This window comes from Vigna unguiculata, chromosome 2 (assembly GCF_037176805.1).
Source record: "Vigna unguiculata cultivar grain cowpea cultivar isolate G323 ecotype 2 chromosome 2, ASM3717680v1, whole genome shotgun sequence".
NCBI classification, from domain to species: Eukaryota; Viridiplantae; Streptophyta; class Magnoliopsida; order Fabales; family Fabaceae; genus Vigna; species Vigna unguiculata.
This window is the reverse complement of record NC_140793.1, coordinates 32762803-32783103: the sequence shown is the minus strand read 5'-3', so window position 1 is coordinate 32783103 and position 20301 is coordinate 32762803. Positions and strand designations below refer to the sequence as shown.

Here is a 20301-nt window from a genome sequence, read left to right as displayed (position 1 = left end):
TTATATAAAATAAATAATTATTAGATTTATAATAAATGATATATATTTTTACGATACACGTGCTATTAAAATAACCTTACATATATAAAAAATATCTATTTTATAATTGTAATACACATTTTAAATTATAATATAAGATAATTTTTAGTTTTTGATAATTTCTTCAAATAAATATTGCAATTCTCACATTTTAAAAGTTAATTAAATATCCTCGTTTTCGAAGTAGATAAATTTTCATCCATTTATAAACTCTTATTTCGAAACATTAATTACATCCTTCCACTTACGGTAAATTCTCTTAAATTTTGATCTAGGAATATAAATTTTAATTTGAAATTAAAATATATTAAGATTTTCATCTTTGAATCATAATATTAGATAGTATTAAATCCTTTAAATATATAAAAACATTTAACTTTTTTTTCTATCGTCTCAACTATTTTATCTGCATATCATATCACACTTAAATTTTTAATAAGGTTTGATATTATTATAAACTATAACATGTTAGATATATTAACAAACCAAAACCTATTAATTATTTTTCACCACATAAAAATTTATTAAAAAAATAGATAAAATAACAGAAAATGTAGAGATCACACTACACACATGATAAAAATTACACCTCACTAAACATATACAAATTATATTTATTATGAAACTATCTAAATAAGTACACAAAAATAAATCATTTGTATGATTTCTTATGAATAAAAGTTAAATTAATTAATTTATTAGCATGATTTCTCTCACAAAAGAATAAAAGAATATGAAAATTTTTAAACTACGTATATTTACAAAAATATAAACACTTTTTTATTTAATAAACATAATAAATTAAAGTAAAATCATTCTCCGACTAAAATATTTAAAAAATTCCTTAAAAACATGTTCTAAAGTATAAATGATTATTATAAATATAGTATAAATAAAATTTTACACTCCTAAAATAGTTGAAAAACTACTCATTATTCACTCCTATTATCTCTAAAATTACCGATACATGGAACTAAACAAAGACGACCCACAGTATTCAATTTAAGCCAACTATCACATGTAACTTGTTATATTATTACCTTCATAAATAAAATCACGCATATTAAAAAATTTAAGCACAAAAAACGAGAAATTATTTTAATCATGTGCTTCTTAAATTTACTCATGTGCCAAAAATGATGATTTATTTTAACATGGATAAATTGAATCCTTCCCGAGTCGTTATAGAAAGAGACTGATATAAGATTTAGTTCTTTAGATATAACCTTTTGTCTTCACTAATTTGTTCTTTATACCTATATTTGATTATTTAAACAATTGTAAAAATAACATTTTTTTATTAACTGATACAGTACCGGTTGACGTCGAGAAGCACAAGCTAAATGACACAACAATAACAAATCAATCAGGACTTTTGTTATATATGTAATTGAAATATGAACTATACATTTACGTGTACAGATAAAAATGTTGCATTATATGGTAAGAATGTTGTATTACATGGTAATGTAATATTTGTACAATAGTGAGAGTTCAGGAGTTAAAAAGAATTAATATCTTTTGCAATATTACAACTACCATATGTTGTTGTTGATAAAAACCAAATATATATGGTTTTCACAAAAATATTTGTGGGAGATGTCGGAAAAGCTAGGTTTCTCCTAGGAGGTGAATCTCTAAATAATGGTTTTTAAACATGTTGGTGTAGTGCTCCTAGTTGGTTTATATGGGTACCTTATGATTGTTGAAGTTAAAGAATTAAATTTACGTGAATCAAAATTCATGAATCTACAATTTTGAGAAAATCAAATTATTTTTGTTTAAATAAGTTTGCGACATTCAATTGATTTTTATTATGGGTATTAAATATTTTAATGCAAATGTTTATTTATTTATATATTTGCACTTTTAGATTATCATCTAATGAAAAATGTATCATTCATAACGATCCAAAATCGACTTGAAGGAGTTCAGAACAAAATTATATATGTACATTTTGCCAAAGGTGACGAAAGTAATGGTATCATGTGCCTGCTTAATTCACAAACTAATGAATTAAAAAGAATGAACGAATGTGATGGTTTTTGTTTGTAAACACAGAACCAGCAACACTTCCAAGAACTTCACCTAACACTGATCCAGCCATCCGATTCTGACCAATTCTCCGGTCTCTTATCGGTGACAAGCCGCCGGAGACGACTCTCCGGAGAACACGACCATCCGGGCCGCTCGTCGGAATCCACGGAAGACGGGAGCGAAGCCGTTGCGGTGGAAGTCCAGTCAGGAAAATCGAAATGGGTCCTTGGTGACGGCGCCGGTGACGGCAATGGCTCATGAACTTTCTCGAATGAAAATGAGTCAACTTTGATGAAAGGGTGCTTCAGAAGCATCTCAGCGCTCCACCTGTTCTTGGGATCCTTAACAAAGCACTTTTCCAAAAAGTCCTTTCCCTCTTGCGACAATTCTTCTGGAATCTTTGGCAATTCTTCTCCCATACCAATCCGAATCAACAATGACCAAATACTCGACCCGTTGCTAACGTCCCACGCGGGTTTTCCGGTCACCATCTCCACGACGGCACATCCCAGGGCCCAGATATCCGCCGGCGGCTCGTACTCATTGTCGTTCACCGATTCCGGCGACATAAACAACGGCGTTCCCCTGAACTCGCACTTCCCCTGTTTCTCCCCCTTCTCCTTGGCGAGCCCGAAGTCCGCGATTTTCACCTCGCCGTTGTCGAAAACGAGAACGTTCTGGAGCTTCACGTCGCAGTGAACGAAACCGTGGTGGTGAATATGTTTGAGTCCTTCCACGATGGACCTAGCGCATCGCCGCACTAAAGGCTCTGGGAGGCTTCCGCCGTGTTTCTTGACCTGGTCGGCGAGGGACCCTCCGGCGGCGTGTTCGAGGAAGACGTTGTAGAACTCCTCGCCGTTCTCGACGGTGCGATCGTGGCCGAAACAGTTGATGATGTAAGGGGAAGAGCCAAGGCGATCGAGTATCTCCTTTTCGTGTTCGAGCGAACCCGCGTTGAGGGAATCAGAGGATTTGACGGCGGCGGGAGAAGGGAAGCGAGTGGAACAGTTTGCCGGCACGGCGATGTTGACGGTGGCGAAGGTTCCACTGCCGAGTGAGTCGCCGCGAACCCAATTCATGTTTGGTAGAACAGTGTACGATGAATTCAGTTTTGAAGCACGAAGAAAACAAATGTCTTGCGTTCCTTTATAAAGAACGAGAACTCGTTGAAGCGTCAAATACTGAAATCATCGGAGGGAGTGAAATTGGCGGCATGAAAACATTTGAAACACGTGATAATTGAGGAAATTTTCTGAGCGTTTTCCTGATCTCACTGCTTCAGGCTACACATGCTTTCTTTTATAAACCAAAATTTAGATAGATATCTAAATATGATAATGAAATAATTATCATTATCATTATCATATTTACTATAAATTATAAATTATAATAGATCACAATATATTATAGATTGGACACTAACCTATCATTTGACTCGCTTTGAAAGTTAAAATCTATATTTTTCTTAATTCAATTTATCCCAAATAAATCCGTGAAAGGACCTAAATATTTTTTTTAATAGTGGAAATACCCATGTATAAAATCTTCGTATTTCTTCTTATCAAGAGATACTCTCATATAATCTTTTTATCTTCTTCAATTATCTTATCTTATAATATGATATTCTTCAAAATATTGAAAAGTTTTTGAAAATGACATTTCTTTAATTTAGCTATATATTGTACTATTTTATTTTCTTGTCAAAAGGTAATTTTCCTTTTTTTAAGAATAACACGCAGGATATATAATTCGATAAAGTTAGCGAAATATTATATAAGATATACAAATTTTTATATGATTACTTCTATTGATATTTTCTTCAATCTATTAGATTTTATTTTATCGAATCGCTATAGAATTTATCACTGTTTGGATTTTGTGATAATATGAATTGATATCACAGAATAAAGATTAATGATTCACTTCGTTAATAACCGTGTTAATTACGTGACTGCCCTCACATGTAATTCCATTGGGAAAAGTTTACAATTTATACTTTAATGTTGTTTGATTTAACTTCTATCATATGTTAAATGTTAGATTTGAAGAAAATAAATATAGAAAACTGCATGAATATATCATCGGATTTTATGATATTTTTCTCTCTACTATAATTTTTTTTTTAAGTTTCGATGTATTCACAATTCATTATCTCATACCACAACTTTACAACTATTTTTGTAATGCATATATTAAATAATACTCATTATAGTTATTGTATTATAATTATAGTTTAATGTTTTTTTTTCTATTTAAAAGATAATGTGTAAAAGTGAATGGTTGTTGTGATATTATTTTGTCACTTTGTAGTGATTTAATGGACTGAGATGTCAAAATTTTATAAAATATCTGTAATGATTTTTCTTTTACTAAATGGTTAGGATGTAAGTGTTCTGTAATTTATTTATGGTGAATATTTTTATAATATCTTCTAAAATAGTTTTTACTTGGCACGAAAGTTGATAATTTATAAGAAAACAAGAACTTCCCGATTTAATATATAAAAAGTCAAGATTTAGATTTAGATGAAGATAATAAATCAATATTAAGATTAAGACAAGAGGAAACATTCTTAAATAAATTGGTGTGATAAGTATATTTTATTGTGATAAAATCCAATTCATACGTGAGATAGACGATTGAGAATTAAAATATGAATGAAAAGTGTACAAAATTTGATTACCATAAAAAAAATCCAAAAAAAAATATATATAAATTTTGAGGTTTTAAATTGAAGATGTTATCATGTTTTTAAGACTACAATTTTTAAAAATAAAAATATTCCTTGAAAATGAGATTTTCTTATGTCTTACACCTATGTTTTTTGAAATCAGGAAAACTTTAAATTTGAAATAACGTTAGAAATTCAGTTTTGATCTTAGATCTTACCTAACATGTTTCTTTTTTAAATATTTATTCCTTAATTTTTATCTAATGATTTAAAATAAAAAATTTTATTTTAAAGAATGATCAATAAACTAGTTTATAACTTATTATACTAGCAACTATAATATTAAGAGACTGAACTGTTTGATTGGATCGCAATCTATTTTAATGTTAGGTATAATTATTAATTTGGTACTCCAACTTTTTTGTTAAGTTTAATTTGGTGTCCATACTTTTTGTTTGTTCAATTTAATACCCAATTATCTAAAAAGAGTCAATTCTGTCCTCCCTGTTAAGTTGGAGTTAACATCGGGTCCGTACAGGGACACGTGTTAAACAAGAATTTTTTAATTTAAAAAATATATTTTTAATTTTTTTTTTCAAAAAATTTAAAAACTGCCACGTGTCAATTTATCATTGTGTCACGTAACAGCTTACAATCACACGTGACAGTGATAATAGTTGTTTTCAATTTAGTACTCAATTTAAATTTTTGGTTCAATTTAGTACCCAATTTTTTAAAATGATCAAATTTCGTCATTTCCAATTTGAGACCAAATTAGTAATTAAGTTTAATTATAACTTATATATACATGTTAAAATAATTGTTTTGAATTTATATATCAAATCACTACACCTAAATATTCAAATTATTTTATTTTTTAGAGGTGTAAAAATTTCATGTGTAAAAAATTACAAAGGTTAAATGTAAAAAATAAAATAATTTAAGTATTTAGGTGAAATGATTTGATATATATATATATATATATATATATATATATATATATATATATATATATATTATAAAAAAATATTGTAACATGTATATATAAGTTAGAATTAAGCTTTTTTACTAATTTGGTCTCAAATTGGAGATGACGAAATTGAATCATTTTAAAAAATTGGGATACTAAATTGGAAAAACTACTACCGTGTCATGATTGTAAGTTGCCACGTGACACAATGATAAACTGACATGTGACAGTTTTTAATTGTTTTTAAAAAGTATTTTAAAAAATAATAATAAAAAATAAAAATTTCATGACTTGACACGTGTCCTGTACAGACACGGTGTTAACCCCAACTTAACGGAGAGAACCAAATGAATCTCTTTATATAATTGAAGTACTAAATTGAACAAACTAAAAGTATGAATACGAAACTGAACTTAACCAAAAAGTTGGGATATCAAACAAGTAATTATACCTTCATGTTACTTTCTGATCACCATCATAATAAAGAAAAATAACACAGTTTTAATTATTCCCATCTTAGAAAAACTTAAAATAAAATGACATTTGGAGAAAGAACATTTTGAATGAAATAAACAATAAACATTTAGACTTTATTTATTATTTATACATTTCGTTAGATCAAACAAATCACTGTTTTTTTTTTCTTTGTGCACATGTTAAAAACCAATTTCCACACAAAGATTTGCACACATGTTACTACAACAACAGTGAAGAAAATTATGATGTTTTAGAAAATGTTGTCATGGCTTACGACTAATTGAAGGGTTGGTGTTTTTGACATAATTATTTTTCATATGGGTTGATTAGTTGAGTTCAAATAAAAGTGCACGAGGAAGTTAGGAAAATTCTTGGTTTAATGTGAGAAAGGTCGTTGTTGAATTCAATGTTCACACTTGATTCAGAAAATGTCAACACTCTTCAAACGGGGTTTTGAATATTTGCAGAAGAGAAACAGTGAATCAGTATTGCGGACAGATGCAGAGAACTGTCGTTGTTTTTGGATCCCACAGCACAACCAGTTTTAATATTCAATTTTCAGTTTGACTTGAATAGACCATAAATTATTTTATTTTCAGTTTATTACTCATTGTTGTTGAATTTTTCGAATACTTTTCTCCACAAAGCTTAACGAACTTAAAAATATAGTTTAAAGATATAATAAATAATATTTTTTAGAGCATAGAAATTAAATCAACAAGTTTTTTAATGTCTGGAGAATAGATTAATCAAAGAACAAAACCTAATTATGTCTAGAAAAGAGAAAGTGAAAACGCGTTCTTCTTCTCATTTTTTTCAGGTTTTAAAGTTGGGTAGTGATAAAACTGTGAAAATAGTAAGGACTCTGTTTTTAAACAATGTAGTGCCTATTTTTTATAATTTCTTTAAAAAGGTCAATTCATGTTTATTTATAGAAAGCTTACATGTTTAGAAAAATACTAGATTTTCTATTTTGTTTAAATTTTTTATTGTAATTAATTGTTTAAGTTTTCATTTTTTTATCATTTAAAAAATATAAAAAATGTATAAAAAACATAACTCGTAATATATATATATATATATATATATATATATATATATATATATATATATATATATATATATATATATATATATAGTGTGAGGATGAGAGAATTTAAAAAAATGTCAGTTTTCTGAACTTTTATTTTTGTAATATTTTTTACAACAGGGTGAGGAAGTTAATATTTTTTATAAAAAAAGTTAAGGATATGAAATTAAAATATTCATAAATATAAAATAAAATTAACGTCAATAGGAAAAATTTTTCACTAGCCATCACAGGTAGTAACAATTTTAGCAGTGATATTTTCTGTAAAAGAACATATGTTTAAGACTATTGAATTAACACACAGTTCAAAATGTTTTGTAAAGAAAGCGTATGGCTTAAAATATATGGATTATATATGACATGAAAATGATATATAAGGATTAAATATTTTTTTTATCTCAATTTTAATGTAAAATTAAAACTTGTCCGAATTTTGATATATTTTAGAAATAAATGAATATAATAATTTTAATTTTATTATGTTAAATTTGATTGATGTGTCAAACATATCTTATATTACCAGTTAAATTGTTTATATCCTTTAATATATTTTTACTTTAATTTCAATTATAATAGATCTGATATGTCAAAAAATTTAACTTAATTAAGTTAAAAAAGTATATTTATTATTTTTTATATTTGATAATTAAAATATATAAAAGTTTTAAAAATTAAATGAATTCCAATTTCAGTTTAAAGACTACAAATATTTAATCATATAATCAACGAGGAATGAATTTGATATGGATTTATCTATCCATGCTCATCATATATAGAGAACGGCTGAAACCAGTTCCTATGTTTTTTTGTTTTTACAATTAGGTTTGATAGTATTGGGTCAACGTGTTTACTTTGAGACTATTATTTTCTACACCCGTCAATTATTTACTGCACCTCTATAATATTATGAAAAGACTGAAACACACATTTTTGATGTCGCAACCACCACCACTTTGTTTCAAAGGAAGAAGATAATAAAAAGAAAGAAAATGATGCTTTGACAAAATTTTATTTGGTAAATTTTGATAAATGAAAATTTTTAATAAAAAAATACTCTATTTTATTTTTGTAACTTTTATAAAAAAATAAAAAATTAAAATGTTTGTCAAAAGGTTATCTTTTGTAAAATAAAAACTCGTTTCAAAAGTTTTTTATGAATAAATTTCATGTTTCAAATAAAAGTAAAATTCCGGAACATATTTCATGTAGGAATATTATGAAAACTCGTATACGTTTCGAAAAATTTATTCCATAAATCCTATTTCAAAAAAAAACTAATTCCTAGAACATATTTTTTATACGTTTTGGATTTTTTTTCTTCCGAAAATTACATTTTAGAAATTTTATTCCAAAAATATGTTCCGAAAATCTTGTTTCGAAAAGTTTGAAATGCTTGTTTCATAAAGTTTTCAAAATATGTATTCCAAAATTCAATGGAGGGTAACATTATCGTTTTGAAAATTATAGGTGTTGGGCGAAAAAATTGTGAAGGTGCAGGAAGTGAAAAACTGACTTGTGTTTGTTTAGCTGGACTGCATAGCCCAGGAAAAACTCTGATCATAATAAAATAAAATAAAAACCTCTTCGGCCTGTAAAAGTTTACACAGCAAATATGATTGCACAAAACTACCTGTGTACACTGTTTGTTTCAAGAGAACAAAAATTCATATTCAGAAAATATATCTCCTAAAAATCATGACTTTTAGAAATATATACTTTGTGATGTGATCCCGGGCCTAAGCCCCAATGCATCAATAAGCCCACCATCAATAAGTCCAAGTTCATCTAGAGGTCCAATAACTAGAAACATGATGAAGAATATTCAAATTGACCTCTCACAAGATGATCAAGTCAATTATGGGTTTTTCACTTTATTCAAATAGGCTAAAGAAATCTCTAAAATATGAGTTGATGCATGGAAGACCATAGTTCTTTATCAAGAATCCTGACATGTGCTACATTGGAGACAAGCAAGCAAAGCATGACTAAAGCAAGGAGAGTGTGACATGCCACTTGGCGCCACCATATATCATCTCCTACATCACATGACCTCCAATAAAACTTGCTCTTCAAACTACATCTCCATTTCATTTGTGCTTAATTTGAAATGCATTAAGGAAGCTAATCTACTATAAATGATAGATTCTTATGCACATGTAAGGGTTACTTTTGAATTTGCATTGTAGAAGCATAGTTGTTGAAAGCACTCAATTTCTTCTATGCTTATTTGAGAACACACTAGGTTAGGATTTTCCAACATTTCTTCTAACCACCTTCTATAAGATAACACCAGTTATACACTTCGTCTTTATCAAACCTCCATTGCCGAGAGCTTGTTGCACTTCATTCCTTCATTTTGATTCAACTCTTTCTTTGCATTCTCATTATATCTCCTTTCACTTCTACACTAAGAAGCTCCATCACTCTGTGTGCTTAGTCATAAATAATTACAAAAGTATTTATATTACTTTCTTAAAATAAAAAGTAACGAGGCTTTTATTGAAAAATTTAATCATTTATTATATTGAACTATTTAATAAGCATAACGGGTTATTTTAGGCGGTAATTTTTCTCTAGCTTCAGAATTCTCACCGCCACATAAATACATTTTTGTAAAACCATTAATAAAAATATTTCCAAAAAAATATTGTTTTTAACAGTGTTTTCTGATTTGAAAAGTAAAATACATATGAAATACAAATCGTGAGATATTTAGATTTTTAAAAATTAAATATTTTTCTGTTGTCAAATGTCTGTTATGTCTATTACACATTTTTTTTTTCATTTGAAAATAGTGAATTGGCCAAAAGGAATTCCGATTTTTAAATTGGTTATTTATCATTGTGAGATCCCTTTCTCTATTTTAAACTCTGTCCTAAAGAGGGTTGGGCCTAGCCATTTAAGGATTCAAGTTCAGCTCACTTTGGACCTCCAAGACCCCCATCATAGTCACTTACCCTTCATTCTGCCACTTTTACAGAAAATAGTCCTCTTTGTGTCTATGGTGCTGAAGCAGAAAGCTCTGCTAGGGCTTGAACAAGTTCCTTGATTTCCATAGCTGAAACATCTTTCTACCACGTAAGTTGATTCCTTCCCTTGCTTCCTTTTGTTTTCAGCTCCTAAGTTCTGGTCTTACCTTAATCTCTATCAAATCTAAGCTTTTTTTCGTGCTCGTGCGTTTGTTTTCAGCTCATTAAGCTGTTCTTGGTCCTGGTTCTCTTCCACCAAGAGTCCTTTAAGAACGTTTAGCTCCATTCGAGGTAAGGGAAGTTAGAGTTTAAGTTTTTTTTTAAAGTTATTATGCTTTCTATATAGGCATCAGATTTATGTGACAGAAAGCACCTTGTAATTTAACTGTTGCTGGACAAGGTGCATCATTTCTGTACTTTTATTGGTATAGTATCTGACTGTATTTAATATTTATCCTTTTAAGGGTATGTTGTTTTCTGTACATAGTTTCCTTGGTTGAAATTTTAGATGTTGATTGTTGCCCGCATTGAATCATTGGCATTAGATACTTTTATTTATTTGTTAAGATTTTATTCATGAAAATAGTTTGCCTTTGGTCTCAATCTCTGAAGACTTGGGTTTATGTTGAAGTATGAAAGTAAAATTGTTTTTTTAAAAAAACATTTGTGGATTGATATCTTGTTTAAATTATTCTTTATTGAAAATTTCCCCTGTGCAGGATTTGTAGAAAATAATTTAAGGTATTGATGGTTACATTAAAAATGGCATGTCCCTTGACAATTTTCATATTGCATCGAGTACATTTTATATTTTGTAAAAATTAAAAATCTAGATAAAAGTATAAATGTGAGGAGTATTCCCTTCTGGGTAAATTATATTTTGGTTAAAAAAATTTTAAATTATTATATATGTAACTATTTTCACCAGAGTAAACTAGTTTGATGAGAACATAATATACTATTGTAAAAGACATTATTTTGTTGCAAGTGTTATCATGCATCCATACATGTATTGATTTTCAGACCTGTTACTTTTTCCTTCATCTCATAATTAGTAATGTCTTTCCTCTCCTAGTAAAGGTCAATATATATATATATATAATAAATAATAAATATTCTTTTAGTTTTCTGATAAAATTTTAATCATTTTGTTACATTTTAGAATACCAATATCTTTGATCCGTGTATAAGAATAAATGACAATAATTTTTATTCTCATTATTATAAAAGAAAAATGTTTATTTTTAAATGCATTAATTACCAATTACCAATTTAACATAATTTGTTCAAAGTCTTTCACATGCAAGTTTAACAATGGGTTTTAATTTTATATGCTACTGTCAAATATTATTAAAACTATTTATATATTTGTAAGTTTAAAACAAATGTGAGATTTTCAATGATAATACATGTTTTTTTTAAGTCATTCCTATGAAACTCAGGTAGGAGACGCTGTGTTGACTGTTGTTTGTTTCATGGTGGTTTTCTTTAATTTTCCCTTACTCAATATAGATGATCATGCCTGTTTGTATGCTTTAATGAGATTGATAATGAAAATGTTGGTATGGAAAGCATGACTTGTTTTGTGGTTGGTGGTGGAATGGCATGAAAATTGAATTCTTGAGATGGCATGTGAAAATTTGTTGGTAAAAGAGTTTTAAGGGAAACTCTTGGTAATGGTTAGGGATGGCAACGGGGCGGGGCGGGTACGGGTATCATGATCCCATCCCCATCCCCATAATAAAAATTCATCCACATCCCCATCCCCAAACCCAACAGGTATACAACTTTTGACCCATCCCCATCCCCACCGGGTAACGGGTATTTTCTTATACCCATACCCATACCCATTTTTTTATTGTTCCATATATCAATTAAATATTTTTTATAAAAAAAATTTAAAAATCACACCAACGGAATCATGATACTATCAAAATATTCAATATTAAAATAACATACTCTTTTTGATTTTCATGATGTCAAATATTAAGAAAAATATTATAATAGTATAAATCTCAAATTAAAGTATCAAATAACAACTAAATAAAATTCAAATAATTATATAAAAGCTAAAAAATTACACATTACTAAAATTTTATAATAACCAAAATATTTATTAATTTTACAAATGATCAGTGGTTTCATTTGCATTCGATCCACCTACACATAGAAAAAAAATGAAAAATTAGATATGATATAATAATTGAAATTGAAAATTTTAATTACTAGAATATAATGTACCTTCTTCATCAGATTCATTTTCACTCATGAGAACATCTTTTCCTTTTAATTTTTTAACACCTACAAACACCAAATGTAGAATATTAGATGAGAATTCACAAAAAATACTAACAAAAAATATTAATAAATTTGAGTAACTTACCTAGATGGTTTGAGTTCCATATCCAACTTCTTGTACACATCAAAGCCTCTATAGTAATATGATGAAGTCGACTACGGTGAGAAGTTAATATCTGACCACCAGTACTAAAAGCAGATTCAGAAGCTACAGTTGTTATTGAAATAGCTAAAACATCCCTTGCAATTGCTTGAAGGGTTGGAAACTTTAACCCATTTGTTTTCCACCATGATAGGATATCAAATTCTTGTGTAACCGGCAAATTATCTTCTTCCAAGTAATAATCCAACTCTGTTTTCATAACTGTAGTTCTAGATTTTTTCTTTTTTGCCATAAACTCTAAAAATTCATTCGCATCATTATCAACATCCTTTCCCAACTCCAATGATGTAGCTCTATAAGAAGAAGTTTCATTCTTTTTTGATTGATATTCCAAAACCAAATCATAGCACATTTGACGAATCCTACTAAGTTTCAGATCAAAATCATTACCATACAATTTATAAAAATAATATTCTAACATGTCCATCTTGTACCTTGGATCTAAAACTGAAGCAATTGCCAATATATCATGAATAACACTCCAGTAACTTTCAAATTTCTTTAACATTTGTATTGCCATATTTTGAATGGTTATCTCAGGAGATTTAACCCAATCATTTATTGCAATCTTGATCTCACAAATCTTTGGGAAAAAGATGTTGGCAGTTGGGTATTTGGAGCCAGAAATGATTTTTGTGATGTCATTAAATAATTTTAGCCTTCGACAAACATCCTTTGCAAATTCTCACTGCATATCAGTTGGCAAAGAAGTGTATTGAGCTTCACGTTGCTTTAACCTAAAAAACACATCCTTATAACATATGGCAATATCAAGCATCTTGTAAGTAGAATTCCATCTAGTTGGGCAATTCAAACTTAACTTTTTAGTGAAAGAAATTCGCAATTGTCTAGCTGTTTCCTCAAATTTTTCCATTCTTTTAGGAGTTGCTGTCCAATATGCTACACTTTCTCGAATTTTTTCCACCCCTTCTTTTAGGACGGCTAACCCTTCTTTCACAATCAAATTAAGGATATGTGCTGAACAACGCATATGAAGCAAAGACCATTTCTTAATGAGTGTGTCCAACTTCAACTTATCCTTAATTTTTTCAATCATGCTATCATTTGTGCTGCAGTTGTCTAAAGTGATAGTAGACAATTTTGTATCAATATTCTAATCGAACAAACAATCAACTAATACATTGCAAAGTCGATCAGCTGTGTGAGGTGCGGGAACATACCTATAAATTAAGCAATATTTTGTAAGACATATAATCTTTCTAGAGGTGCATAAAAAAAATTACTGGAAAATTTATAAATTAAAAAAGGTGTACCTCAAAATTATATTTTGCAATGTCCAATTGTCATCAATATAGTGAGCTGTGATAGACATATACCCTTTCTTTTGATTGCTTGCAGTCCACATATCCGATGTAATTGCTATTCTTCCTTTATTTGTATCTATCAACTTCATAACAACTTGTTTTTCATGTTCATAGATGCCGAGTATCTCTTTCTTTATCGTATTTCGTGAAGGAAGTTGAAATAATGGTTGAATTGTTATCACGAATCTAATAAAACCAATATGGTCCACTATTGACAATGGATATTCATGCAATATAATCATTGTTGCAAGTTCCCTCTTGGCATTTTCTTCATTATAAGCTCCACAAGCCAATTCCTTTTTGCCACTTGAAATCTTAGAAAAAAGTGTTTTTTGTCCCCCTTTTCCTTTTGCTAAAGCCTTCTTTTGAATACATATGTTTGTATGATGGTGCAAGTGCTTTGTTCCATTCTTTGTTTCTCCACCAAGCAGTTTCTTGCAATAGTTACATTTAGCTTTGTATTTTCCATCAACTTTTATCTTTTCAAAGTGTTCCCACACAACACTTTTCAATTTCCCTTTCTCAGGCTCTACTTGTGTTGTTGAATGTATTTCATCATGAACTTCTGAAGGTGTTTGCGTAGATGGATTCAATGGAGATTGACTGTCATTATTGGAACTTTGAAAGGGAGTTGGTTGTTGTGAACACTGTGGTGGACTTGGTACCTGCAAATCTTGATCTCTTGTGCTCATTTTCTCTAGAAACTAACATACGTAACAAAAAAAAATCAAACAAAGTAAAAAGGTTAATTTCTTTTTTAACAAAATATAAAAGGAAAACCAATAATCAAGTTTAAAAATATTTCAAATATTTTTTATACTATTAAAAATTTATATTATACCACTTAAACGAAATAGCACAAATAACAAAATTAAATTAATAATAATTCAAATTTAAACATAGATTCTTCATCTTTTGATCTTGAATTAAATTAAGGATTTATGCAATTGAGCACTTAAAATTGAGAATTAAACATTATCATGAAACAAAAAATAAATAATAAATAAAATTATCATAAATGAGTAAAGATAATTAAATGTGTAACCCAAATTTGAGAATATCCATTTGAACATAACATAACGGAAAAAAAAATGTATAATTAAGATTATGATAAAAGGAAAAGTACCTTGAAGATCTGCTTAAACCTTAAAGAACAAGCCAAACAATTAAAAGAGAGTAAAAAAGTGTATAACCAAAGTAACAAAAAGAAGAGGTACAAAATAAGAGTCAAACATTTTCATGAAAATAAATAAATAAATAAAGATAATCAAATGTGTAACCTAAAAATTATTTCATAGAATGAAATTGAGGAACACCTATTTGAACATAACTATGTACAGAGAGTAAAAATTATGTAATAAGAAGAAGAAAAATTACCTTCAAAATTAAATCTTGAAAAACAAACCAGACAATTGAGAGAGTAAACAAAGTGTATAACAAAAAACAAAGAGAATGAGAAATATGTTATATATATATATATATATATATATATATATATTATATTATATTATATTATATATTATATTACTATGTATATATATTATATGTGTGGATATCTTATGTTTATATATATATATATAATTATTTATATATATTATATTATATTATATATTATATTATTATTACTATGTATATATATTATATGTGTGGATATGTTATGTTTATATATATATATATATATATATATATATATATATATTTTTATAGATATATATTTATTTTAAGTATATATTATATTATATTATATAATAATATAAATATAATAATATATATTATATTATTATGTATATATATTATATGTATATGCGTAGATATTTTATGCTTTTATATATATATATATATATATATATATATATATATATATATATATATATATATATATATATTTCTTTTAAATTTTTATAAATTTGTAATGTTATAAATTTGTTTATAAAAGATCTCACTAGTTAAATGATTAATTTGTTTTATACGTATATATTATATATATTATATTATATTATTATGTATATATATTATATGTATATTATATTATATTATATTATATTATATTACATGTATATGTGTAAATATATATATATATATATATATATATATATATATATATATAAGTATATTTTATTTATATGTATATATACTATATTATATTATATTATATTATATTTTATGTGTAAATATATTATTTATTTATGTATATTTTTTAGATTATTTAATAAATTATAAATAGTTTAGTAATTTAAGCGGGAACGGGTATTTGGGCGGGTATATATATATCCCCATCCTCATCCCCATCCCCAGTTGAAAATTTCGGGTATTACCCATACCCATACCCATACCCAGTCAAAGCGGGGATTCCCCGTCAAAACGGGGACGGGTTCGGGTGATACCCATGGGCACGGGTTTATTTGCCATCTCTAGTAATGGTAGTTAGTGTATACCTTGATATAGGAGATGTCTAGATAAAGGAAGGTATCCTGAACTCTAATAATCGTTCACACTCACATAGAGCATAATGATTTATGTGGTGAGAGTGGTAGGAGGTCCTAGTCTTGGGACATATTGGGCCTAAGACATTAGAGGATTAACCCTGTGTGTGGTTGGGTGATAATCCCTTGCGTCTAAACTCTGCAGAGTTTAGAAACCAACACAGGTGCATACTTCCTTTAGAATTCTATATCAAGAGTATGATCCGGATATTGAGTCATAGAGTCTTGCAATTGTTTGCTTTCACATGATTTGGGTGCCTACTGCTTTGTTTGATTATAACCTGTTTTATCATTTGGTTGCTTGATAACATGTTAAAATATTTTACTCTAGCTTACCGTTTCACTTTTGTCTATTCCTTGCTTTGCTTTCTCTTTTCAATGATCACCAATTTATTGGTGTGAGCAGATGTGGAAATCCTTGGTAGAACTCAGGATGGTGAAGATGCTGCTGTGTAGAATGGTCCCCTTAGTCTGGGTTATGGCTCACTATTGAGCCACTTTTTGAAGATCTCTTGTTTATTTAGATTCCTTGCTCTATGAGCAATCTTTTGTAAAACAATAGTACCCTTGTGTCCTTTTTATGGCAATTGTGGTGTGCCTAATCTTTTATTCTAAGTATACTATGGATAACTGTAATAGTCAGTACATGTATGCTTCATGATATGTACTCTTTTACATTATAATTACGTGATGCTTAATTTTTAGTAGACTACTCTATTGGGATGTAACAATCATCCTTTCAACATAACATTTACGTGATTTGAGTCTTACAAAATCAAAATTATGAAAGAAAAAAAAATGTTACTTATAGAAGTTTGATTCCCCTTTTTTAATTATCCATTCATCGATTAATGTCTTCAAATAAATATGCTTTTAATTGTGAAATTGAAACGCTGTATCAAGACACTACCCAGTGAACCTTTTAAATAATTATATAAACTACATTTATTTTCTTGATTTGTTAAATGAAGCAGACCATACTCTTAGATTAGACCTAACTAACACCAAAAAGAGTGGTCAGACAGTTAAATGAAGGGAAAAAAAAATGTGGCATTTATGAGGACTAGTGGGGTTATGGACAATTCCGGTGAATTGATAAATGTTAGGGAAGCTGTTGCCAAAGAATTTAAATTTCTTGGTCCCTTAACTGCAATTCTAGAAAAGTGACCAACTGTACCAGATTGCTATTGGATAGACTTCAATCATCCTCTTCATTACACTTTCTTTATCCACACTACACTACTGTTGTTATCCACTATCCAATGAATTATTGCAAGACAAAAAACAATAATGTGTTTTCTTTTAATATATTTATTTTTCCAGACTCGAATACAAAAAAATATATATGTAATTGAATATTAATTATAAAATTATAAATATCAATTAAGTTTAATAAATGGTAGAGTTGGTACGTGTCATTAGGATTAAATTACAATATCAAACTTTGGGATCATTTCTAAAACTGTTTTAAAACAGTTAACTTTCTAGTGCCTGAATAATGTTTATTAAAAGCAATGAATTAAAAGAAATCAAAATACAACAAATTTCTAAAATTAAATTAAACAAAAGCAACAAGGAGAAAGGGAAACAGGATACAGAATTGGCAACGCAATGGAGTTTGATTAACGATGGGATAAATAAAAAAGATAGAAATAAAAGGAAAACACAATTGGGGATCCACCACGTGTAGAGTAGCAATATTCTCATTACTTTAGGGTTTATACAAACGAATAAATAGAAAGAAGCAATAAAAAGAGCATGCAATGCAAGCAGATCCTTTAGCGCGACGCAACGAGATGATGCAAAACCCCAAAATCCCAACCGTTACTCAAACACGACAACAAATGACTTGCTTACACAACTAACCAAGCTTACTAGACTAAACAAAGAGCATCCTAAAGAGCGGTTTTTATTTGCGATCTGAGGCGCGTGTGATGAGATCCGAAGTCATCTCCGGCAGCGCGTGATGACAGAGCAGCCTCTGGAGTAGGGATGGACGGGTCCACGCGCCTTGTAGCAGTTGTGAGTGTAGTAAGATCTTCCAGAACGAGGAGGACACGGGATTCTGTTAGCAGAAAGAGCACCGTAGGAGATGTAGTACTTCATTCGACGCCAGAATAATGATCTCCGGCTAAAACCACTCTCGACATCTTCTTCCTCGTCTTCGTCAAGATCATCGTAGAGTGACATTGTGGTCGGCCAGTCCAAGGCGTCGGACATGAGGTTGAGGCCAGTGTCGTCGATCTGCGCGTGGACGGCACCGTGGTGGGTGAAGAGAAAGCATAGGAAGAGAGCGAGGGAGAATGAGAGGGTGAGAAGAGGAAGAGAAGAAGCCATGGGAAGAGAGAAGAGAGAAGGGAGAGTGAAGTGTGGAGAGTGAAGAAAGAGTTATAATTTGGTGTTAGAGAGGGGACAGAAGACACAGAGTCACATGGTGTAAGCGCCAAAGCTGGTACCTTACTGGTTTACAGCTGTTCCTCATCAATGCCTCAATTTACGCGTGTCCCTCCTCTATTATCGTGCGCCCCCACCTCGTTTTGCTTCGATGCGATGCGTTAGATTCCATCTGACGGTGGGGAACGTGTTGATGAGCTTTTAATCAAAAGCACGCTAGAATATGTGTCTTGTCGTGTCGTGTTACACTGTGCAACGGTACGTAGTAAAGGCGATGCGGTGGTGCCGACGAACGGTGATTTTGAATTAAATGTGGATCACCTGCTCCATTGTTCTTAACTAAATCTGGGTAGCTCAATCACCTGCAATGCCTAACCTAAAAAAACTACGACGGTGCATCATAACTCCTACTAAATTATAGTCACACTCGTCAAAAACAAACAAATTTAATTATAAATATTAAAGCAAAAAGAATTTAAATTTAGCAATTTCACACTTCAGTCCAATTTCTTCCTCTTTTTAAATTTCTTGATCATTAATAAAATGTATTTTTTTCTCTGTTATTGCAATAATAACAAATAGTTAAAAACAATATTAATAAAAAAAATATTCTTTTCAACAAAAGACTTATATTTCTCTCACCTTTTACCTTTGTTATTTTCTTTACACTCCCCCTATTTCTTGTTTCTTACTAAACAGAATATGTGAGAAAATATTTGTTTCAGAAACACAAAAATACATTTTTGGGTTGAGACATTACTCCTTATGAAAAAGTGGATCATGGATTGAAAATACAAAAATGGACAATTCTAAATATAAGGAAAAGAGGACTGTTAAAATTAGTGTTTTGCCAATTTGCATACACAAACACTTCATTCCTGAAGCCCAAATAGCAACCCTTTAATTGTTGAAAGAAGGCCCATAGTAGTTGTTTTTGTTGAAAGCACTATTCATGGAAAATATTTAATTGTACTTAGAAAAGCCCAACCTATAAGTACCAACTATTCAAGCACGCACGTTCAACATGAAACAAATTGGGGGTCCTGAAACTACAATAGTCAAAATAAAACATGGAATCCATGTTTTTGTGATACAAAAATCCTTGTCAGAATCATGAACTTTTCTTCTGTTCATATTTTGCCTCACAAGCTTATACGATTTTAAAATACACATGTTTGCTTAAAAAATAAGATAATATCTCAAAATGAATCTTAAATTCAATACAACAAGGAAACGGTATTTTTTTAATTAAGAGAAATATAAAATACTGAGAGTTTAATATTAATGTATCATTTTTTTCATTTTAAAAATATAAGACTATAAAATGTTTACCACAAGTCATAACCTATCCTTTCATTTTATTTGTGAAGATTTATTCTAAAAAA

General features: G+C 29.2%; 2 protein-coding genes and 1 long non-coding RNA gene across 3 annotated transcripts; 1 reads left to right on the top strand and 2 right to left on the bottom strand.

Annotated features, from left to right (window-relative positions):
• Positions 1-1913: 1913 nt before the first annotated feature.
• LOC114173158 (mitogen-activated protein kinase kinase kinase 20-like) lies at positions 1914-3229 on the bottom strand. The gene has a single exon (XM_028057404.2). It carries the CDS (start codon positions 3153-3155, stop codon positions 2124-2126), a length of 1032 nt encoding a protein of 343 aa, XP_027913205.1. The 5' UTR covers positions 3156-3229; the 3' UTR covers positions 1914-2123.
• A 7033-nt stretch (positions 3230-10262) lies between these two features.
• On the top strand, positions 10263-17155 carry LOC146888520 (uncharacterized). Its single transcript, XR_014992591.1, has 3 exons — positions 10263-10362; positions 10474-10544; positions 16929-17155. It is a non-coding gene; the product is annotated as an uncharacterized LOC146888520 (long non-coding RNA).
• A 1036-nt stretch (positions 17156-18191) lies between these two features.
• On the bottom strand, positions 18192-18984 carry RALFL34 (ralf-like 34). The gene has a single exon (XM_028055989.2). The coding sequence runs from the start codon at positions 18857-18859 to the stop codon at positions 18470-18472; it is 390 nt and encodes a 129-aa protein (XP_027911790.1). The 5' UTR covers positions 18860-18984; the 3' UTR covers positions 18192-18469.
• Between the last annotated feature and the right edge of the window lie 1317 nt (positions 18985-20301).